The sequence below is a fragment of the Tachypleus tridentatus genome, chromosome 6 (assembly GCF_004210375.1).
Source record: "Tachypleus tridentatus isolate NWPU-2018 chromosome 6, ASM421037v1, whole genome shotgun sequence".
NCBI lineage: Eukaryota > Metazoa > Arthropoda > Merostomata > Xiphosura > Limulidae > Tachypleus > Tachypleus tridentatus.
Genome location: NC_134830.1, coordinates 123,075,487 through 123,084,305, shown reverse-complemented (window position 1 = coordinate 123,084,305; position 8,819 = coordinate 123,075,487). Strand labels below are relative to the sequence as shown.

Genomic DNA, 8,819 nt, shown 5'->3' with positions numbered 1-8,819 from the left:
GCGAAATTCCAAAAACAACAACTACTACTAACTTAGGGACAGCTAGCGCAGATAATGTTCGTATAGTTTTATCAAATTTTATATTCAAATTTTCAACTTATATGTCTGTTATAGCCTTTTTGGGGACATTTGTAGTTTTATTTTTGAGTTTGCAATCATACTTTTGACATTATCTTGTGTAACAGTGACAGGCCGGTTGGTTCAGCTTAGCCATTGGAATTTCGACTAATGCTGCCAGTTACATCGTTATTTATATTAGTTGAGGAATGCAGTGGGTAAGTGGAGTACAGAAGCTCTAACTCGAGGTATTTACAGTTAAAATAAATAATGTGACTCTAAGACTAAGATTCAAAAATAAGCACTTTTAATATGCCTTCCAAATGTCATATGTTTACAAACACCATACCATACTTTGATTAGTCTAGCAAAACTACACTTGTGTAGATGATAGTAAGGGTGTAGATTTGGTGTATTAAGATTTTCAGAAAGCATTTCACAAGGTGCCATATAAAAATATTGTAAAAAAATCTTTATATGTGTGTGGGATGATTTTACAAAATTGAATGGAAGAAAGTAGAAGGTTCTTACAAATGGTATTCAATAAAACTGGATTTATGTCACAAGTGGAATATCTCAAGACTCAGTATTAGGACCTTTGATCTTTTTCAATTATATCATTGATATAGAAGCAGGTAGTGGTAAATAAATTACTTAAATTTAATGATGATATCCAGGTCATAGGTATTGGTAGCTGTGAAGAGGATGCTGCTGATTTACAAAAGGATTTAGATAATTTAGTGAGTTGGGCATATAAATGTCAGATGGGTTTTAATTATAATAAATGCAAAATAATGTAGTGGGTTATCATAATTTGAAATGTAGATATTATTCCAACGAGAATAACCTTAACAGTGTTATGAGTGAAAATGGTTGACCAGTCTCTAAAGCCACACAAGAAATGTGCTATTGCTAGTGGTTCAGCAAATAGCATTTTAGATTGTATCTATAAAAAATTAAACACAAGAACATAGTGGTTATAATTTCATTGTACAGGTCACTGGTTAGGTTAAATTATGAATATTATGTACTATCGTAAGAATCTAACCTTAGGGAAGACATTGAATTGTTGAAATGGTTCAGAGAAGAGTTACTCGAATAGTGCTTGAGATGGAGGAGTTGTCATCCGAGGAGAGGTATAAATCTCTCGATTTGCTTACTCTTGAATAAAAGAAGAGTTAGAGGGATGTAATTGAGTTGTTTAAGGTTGTAAAAGGAATTGATAATGTTGGTGCATCGTATTATTTCATATTCATCAGTGAAATTTCCGGCATGACAGAGTGATTAAGGCGGTCGACTCGTAATCCGAGGGTCGCGGGTTCACGCCCGCGTCGCGCCAAACATGCTCGCCCTTTCAGCCGTGGGTGCGTTATAACGTTACGTTCAATCCTACTATTCGTTCGTAAAAGAGTAGCCCAAGAGCTGGCGGTGAGTAGTGATGACTAGCTACCTTCCCTCTAGTCTTACACTGCTAAATTAGGGACGGCTCGGTGCAGTGGGCTAACAACCTACTCACTTAAATACTTGTTGAAGAATCCGCAAGCGATTGCGGCCCTATGTTCCTAGATGGAATCTAACGGTGCTAACTAACTAACTAACTAACTAATATAGTTAAGAAGAGGGAACAGCCTAAATAGAGTAGACCAAAAGTTCCATGTTTCTTCAAAACGTTATGTTATGCTTCAAATTTGGTCAAATGATGTCACTTTGTTATCCTTTATGCAGAAAATCAATACATATATATTTCTTTCAGGTCTCACCTATATTAAAAGAACACCAATGTCTCAAAGACACACTTCTTTGTTAAGTTATACATGTTCTTTTCTCTACGTAAAAATACATTTATTTGTAGACTTTCGGAATCTTCGAGTACATTGTCACCCGATGAAGGCACCTGTAATTCTTGATATAATTCTCCATATCAATTAACCTACGTTGTGAGTTTTAACCAGCAATTAACGACTCACTTCCTTGCTAGTAGGAAGTTATGTATCTTTTAGTTTAGTATCTGGTGTTACTAATGGTGCTTCTTAATATGATAATATGTCTCGTCACATTTAATATACTTGTAGATTCTCTTTAGGTTTGTCGCTTATTTGTTTAGGTAACATAAGACTTTTAATGTACATTAATATGTCCTAACTTGATAACACTAAGACCATAATGAAAAGGAAGAAATTGTTTTATTTTAAACTCTTTAATAGAAATTGAATGTTTACTGGAAACGATAATATCTTATAAAGAACATATTAAAACTTAGCGAAATGGGTTATGTGGTTAATTTTAAAAAAAATCAGTACTCTCTTTTTACAACAGGCGGCGTAATTTTAGGCCTAAATAAATGAAATGGGCTAAAGTTTATTCTTAAAATCAAGTTATAAAATTACTGTGTATGTTAAACTTTGAATGGTACTTTTAGTTTTAAGTTGAGAAGAGATTGATATGCGTGTAATATACTTATATACCCAGTATATAAAAGTATATGTTTTGTGAGCATGTAATATTGGAGAAATGAGTAAGTTCAGTAATGTGTAACAAACTGTGTATGTTAATGAAGGCTCGGTATTGAGCATAAAGCCTCAACACAATGTTTTACGTACAGAAGGATATTAGTAATACTAAATCTGTATAATAGTAACAAGCTAGCTTTGTGACTTTTATGTTAAGACTAGTTTTCTATCACTTTTTAAATTAATGATTGTATAAAATTTAAACATGAAATATGAGTTTTCCTATTGATATGTATGTAATTTTAATAGTACTATTAGTATTAGAATTCGTTCAGAATTTCTGTACTTTCCTAGAATTGTATAATTAATATCACACACACACACACACACACACACACATATATATATATATATATATATAAACGCACACAGACAAATATATACCGTGAAATATGATTTTAGATGTATAAGAACATTTGATAACATACAACAAGCATTTGAACAAAATTATTTTATAATTATACAGGCCTAAGTTTGACAACCTTGATAATGTTTTAACAAACAATAATTAAGGTTGCTAAATACCTTGATTAATTTAGTAACACACAATCACAGTGCTGCAGAAATGTTATTGCTGACTGTAGCTCTAAATGGAGGTTAAAGCTCCTCTCCTATTCTTTCCTACTTTATCTTGAAAAGGCACTGACAGTGATACATTTCTCATATTTGAAACAACAGCACAAAGCTTTCACAAAAATTCTTCCACATTAAGTCTTTCTATTTAAAATGTTTTAATTTACAAACAAAACTGTGACTTAGTCTTGGAATTTGCAGGTGAGAATATTTACATTTAGCAGTGTTTTCATTCATCTTAAAGTTATTTTAATTTTTCTTATTAGATAAATTAGCATTTTTATGTTTATAACAGCAGAAATTAACTTTATATCATGTTATAGCTGTATTATATAATACTTTCATCATTAATACAGCTATAACATAAACTTATACTTTCATCATTAATACAGCTGTAACAAATTTATACTTTCATCATTAATACAGCTATAACAAATTTATACTTTCATCATTAATACAGCTATAACAAATTTATACTTTCATCATTAATACAGCTATAACATAAACTTGTACTTTCATCATTAATACAGGTATAACAGTAACTTATATAATACTTTCATCATTAATACAGCTGTAACAAATTTATACTTTCATCATTAATACAGCTATAACAAATTTATACTTTCATCATTAATACAGCTATAACAAATTTATACTTTCATCATTAATACAGCTATAACATAAATTTATACTTTCATCATTAATACAGCTATAACAAATTTATACTTTCATCATTAATACAGCTATAACAAATTTATACTTTCATCATTAATACAGCTATAACATAAATTTATACTTTCATCATTAATACAACTATAACAGTAACTTATATAATACTTTCATCATTAATACAGCTATAACAAATTTATACTTTCATCATTAATACAGCTATAACAAATTTATACTTTCATCATTCATACAACTATAACAAATTTATACTTTCATCATTCATACAACTATAACAGTAACTTATATAATACTTTCATCATTAATACAGCTGTAACAAATTTATACTTTCATCATTAATACAGCTATAACAAATTTATACTTTCATCATTCATACAACTATAACAGTAACTTATATAATACTTTCATCATTAATACAGCTGTAACAAATTTATACTTTCATCATTAATACAGCTATAACAAATTTATACTTTCATCATTAATACAGCTATAACAAATTTATACTTTCATCATTCATACAACTATAACAGTAACTTATATAATACTTTCATCATTAATACAGCTATAACATAAACTTGTACTTTCATCATTAATACAGCTATAACATCAACTTGATATAATACTTTCACTTGGAGAGTATTGTAACCATACTTTTATATTTTACAGAGCATTGTGACCATACGTTTTTATTTTGTAGAGTATTGCAACATTAATTCTTTATTTTGGAGAGTACTGTAACCTTACATCTTTATTTTGGAGAGTAATGTAACCTTAATTCTTTATTTTGTAGGTCATACTTGAAGTTGTCAGTGAAATAAGTGTGAAGACTAAAATATAAAATTTTTATTGAACTTAAGTGTAAAAACATTTCATTGTGGTGCTGGAGTCATCAAGCTGGCATGTGAGAGAGAAGTAGTGCACGTGCACTTCAGGCGCCCTGTGTTTTTTATAGCTGGTTCAACCTGACATCTGAGAGGAAAGTAGTGCACATATTTTGTAAAGCTGGTAATTTGATATTTTTCTAAGTATTGTACAAGCAGCAGTTAATGTTGTAATCCAAGCCAACACAAAGTTCGAGATATTTAATAAAGAAAACATTAAGAGTTTGTCAGAGGAACTTTGTATCATGCTGTAATTTCAATAGCCAGAGTAAATTACATTTTGAGTTAGTTTAGCATCAGCACTATTGTTTTTGGTATTATTGAATCTAATATAAGTAATATAAAGTTATTAAAAAGATACTGAAATATTCGAGGTGTAACAGCTCAGTACAGTGTTAGCTGTTTGGAAGGTTTTAAACACCAGAGACTAAGACATAATGGAAGAGTTTGAAAATGGTTCTGATAATGATGATGAAAAGTACAAAACTCCCCTGGAACTAGTTGAAGTACAGTATAATGATCACGATGAGTTTGACAAGTTTTTACCAGTGCTTGGTGATAGCAATTCACAATATTCTGTACATTTTACCAGAGGTTACTCTGACTGTAAAAGAAAGTATGGAAAAACATACAGAATCAACAAAAAGGGTCCATACACTTGTGAGGAATGTGGGAAGGTTATTCGCTTTAGACAGAAGTTTGATCAACACATGTTACGAGACCACGGAATTGCTCGTCCTTACTCGTGTCCAACTTGTGGCCAACAGTTTAAAGAACATAGATCGATGGAGAAACACACAGCACTTCATGAAATGGAACTGACTGCAAGTGAAAACTTTGAAGTCATTCATCATACTCTCGGTACCAATTACACAAGAGACGAGATGAGCAGTGGGTCATGGTCTGCTTTAAGTCACTGCAAGATGTGTGCGAAGCCTGTTGTTCTTATGGAGGGGGGCAATCCATTTAGAGAATTATGTCAAGTATGTAAACAGAAAATTCTACAATCTCAGTTGTACCAAAGTAAAAAGTTTCAGTCAAGTGAGGTGGACTTTTACAAGTGTGAAACATGTAGTTTAGAATTTAAAGACAAAGACAGCTTGAAAACACATTGCCTAGAACATACCAGTACAGAGAAGTTTATAAAAGTATGTGAAATATGCTCAAAGACTTTTGTCAGCAGTCGTTTGAAGGCGAGGCACATTAGATCAGAGCATATAAATCCTGAACGTAAGGGTTGCCAAGCATGTGAAGCAGGATGTGTTTGCAAAAAGGTTGCAGCTAATAAAACTAAAGAAATCCGTGGAAAATCAAAAATTCAGGCAATGCCAAGGAAGATGTCATATGCTTTTGAGTTAAAGACCAAGTCTGAAGAGAAGCCTCAGATGAAACACTTGCCCAGCCAGCATCCGAAGATTTTTCATTGTATGTATTGCAAATTCCGTCATGATGACAGAGAGAAGTTAAACCAACACATTAATGAGAAACACATCTCTAACAGAATTATTCATTGTGATGAGTGTTCCCATACTTTTTTTCGAGAATCAAGCTTAAAAAACCACAAGAGATTTCACAGCGGAGAATGTTCTTACCTTTGTCCAATTTGTGGTTTGTCCTTCATAACACAGGGAAATGTATTTAGTCACTTGCGCATTCATCCCAACAGTACTAAAAGCTTAGTGGAATTGTGAAAGGTGTTTTTATATGCATTTTATGTGATTCTGAATGTTTTTTTGGTTGTTATGTAATATTTTCAGGAAAGATGTGTCATTATAGCTTTATGAGGTAATCTTGCATTGGAGAACAAGAGATATGGGGAATCTAAGTCAGCTTCATGATTTATGTAGAATGGTAGGAAGACATTAATACGTGTAGGGATCAATCTTTGAACCTCAAACATCATTTAGGAGCATTGTAAAGTCATGTTGTAAAATTAACTTTTTTTTACTTTACACCCAGGGGCTCTTCTTTATTGCAATTATTCAAGATTTTTTCTTGGTGTGAATTTTTCTAAAGTTCAGTTACAGATGGAGCATTTAAATTTATTATTCTGATAATGTTGAATGTAAATTATGAAAACTTGCTAGATTTCTGTTTTTAAGTTTATTTTTATGGCCTTCTGTAACTTCCAATTACTTAAAATGTTCTTTTTACATTCATTGTCACAATGTTGTCCTAATTATCAGATATTTCATTTTTTATCTTCCTAAAATTGGGAACTATACAAAATAAAGTACTGTGAAAAGAAAATTGTGGTGTAGCATATTTAACCTTCTGTAAGTACAGTGTCACTACTTGTGTTTATCTAACTATGAAATAAATATCACTTATTCAGAGGCTCGCATGTTATTTCCATGAATCCATTTTTTTTCCTTAAGCATATTCTTGTAAATATTGAATTTTCTCTTAATTTATTGTTATATTTACAACAATTAAAGTGCTGTCAGGAAATTATAAAGCAACACTTAAATGCATTTTTAACACACAACTAGATTACTTATTAATTTTTACACCTTATTTTTTTTAATACAGTTGTGTAGGTTATACTAAAGATATATGTGTGATGTTTCAAGCCAGTCTACAGTCTGTGTTGTTACTGTAAAGTATGAAGTATAGGCTATCCTAAATATGTATGTGTGATGTGTCAAGTCAGCCTGTATTCTTTGTTGTTACTGTAAACTATGAAGTGTGGGTTATCTTAAAGATACATGCATGATGTTTTCAGTCAGTCTACACCTTTGCCACTCGACACACCCTTGGAGGTCATACCATCATTGTTTGTTCTCTCTACCTGTTGCCTGAAGAGACCTTGACACTCTCATTGAACAGTTGCCGTCTCCCTTTTTAATCCTGGGGAGCTTTAATGGACATCATCCTCTCTGGGAAAGTGCTGCTATTGATGCTATCTCCATAGCATGTATGCTTTCTGATCACATCCTTTCTCTTTTCAATACTGGTTCTTCTACTTATTTTCATGCACTTAGTCAGTCCTTTACTGCTATTGATCTCTTAGTTTGCCCCCCTTCACTATTCTCCCACTTTTCATGGAGGGTTGCCAGTAACCTATAAGGCAGTGATCATTTTCCTATAATTTTGAGAGACACTAGCCATGGTTGATGCCATTTGACCCATGTGTGCCAGTGGAAACTACATCGAGCAAACTGGTCCTCTTTCACTGCTCTCACAGAACTTGATCCTGCCATAGTCTGTAAGACTGTGTGGCAGCAGTATCTGACTGTATTATACAGGAATCTGCTCAATGTATTCCTAAAACCTCGACACGTTTTCCACGATATACTCATCCATGGTGGAATTCTTCCTGCCACATGGCATGGAAAGCTCAAAAACGAGCCTGGGATACTTTTCTTAGGTATCCCACAGTCTCGCATTGCATCGCTTTCCAACAGGCCCGTGCACATGCTCAGTAAGTCAGACATCAAAGCCAGAAGGACTATTGGATAAAGTTCACAACCAGCATAACTTCTACCATCAGTTCCAAGGTCAGTGGGTAATATAATTCTGTCCCCATCTCGATCTTGCTCTCTGATGGGCAAGAAGAACCTGATACCCAGAGCATCGTCGATACTCCTGGTGAAAGCTTTTGCCGGGTATCTAGCACTTCTGCTTGTTCCTGACCCTTCTCAGTCATCAAGACTCAGGCAGAGCATTCACCTCTTTCGTTTCAAGCTGATTGTTTCTATGACTATAATCTTCCCTTTGCACTGGTGGAACTCAAACTGACCCTTCATTGGTCTGGCAGTGCATCAATTGGACCTGATTATGTACACTATAAAATGCTGCGCCATCTATCTCCTGCTTCTCTTATTATTATTCTGATTGTTTTTAATTGGATTTGGCAGGAGAATGTTTTCTCTGATGCCTGCATCTGGCTATTGTCCAACCTTCATTGAGGCCTGGGAAGGATACCAATATTCCTTCAAACTACCGTCCAATTGCTTTGACGAGCTGTCTCTGTAAGACCTTAGAGAGGGTGGTTAATGCTCGTCTTATTTGGTTCCTCGAATCAAACAACCTCCTCTCGCCCACCCAGCGTGGGTTCCAAAACAGGGCTCCATCGTGTATTACCTGATTCGACTTGAAATGTCAATAA

General features: G+C 33.3%; 1 protein-coding gene across 1 annotated transcript; it reads left to right on the top strand.

Annotated features, from left to right (window-relative positions):
* The first annotated feature begins 2,361 nt into the window (after positions 1-2,361).
* On the top strand, positions 2,362-7,052 carry LOC143253518 (zinc finger protein 639-like). The gene is made up of 2 exons (XM_076507530.1): positions 2,362-2,572; positions 4,618-7,052. Exon 2 carries the CDS (start codon positions 5,146-5,148, stop codon positions 6,397-6,399), a length of 1,254 nt encoding a protein of 417 aa, XP_076363645.1. The 5' UTR covers positions 2,362-2,572; positions 4,618-5,145; the 3' UTR covers positions 6,400-7,052.
* Positions 7,053-8,819: the final 1,767 nt, after the last annotated feature.

Coding starts and splice junctions, on each gene's coding strand:
- LOC143253518 (XM_076507530.1), top strand. CDS start 5,146: ATGGAAGAGTTTGAAAATGGTTCTGATAATGATGATGAAAAGTACAAA.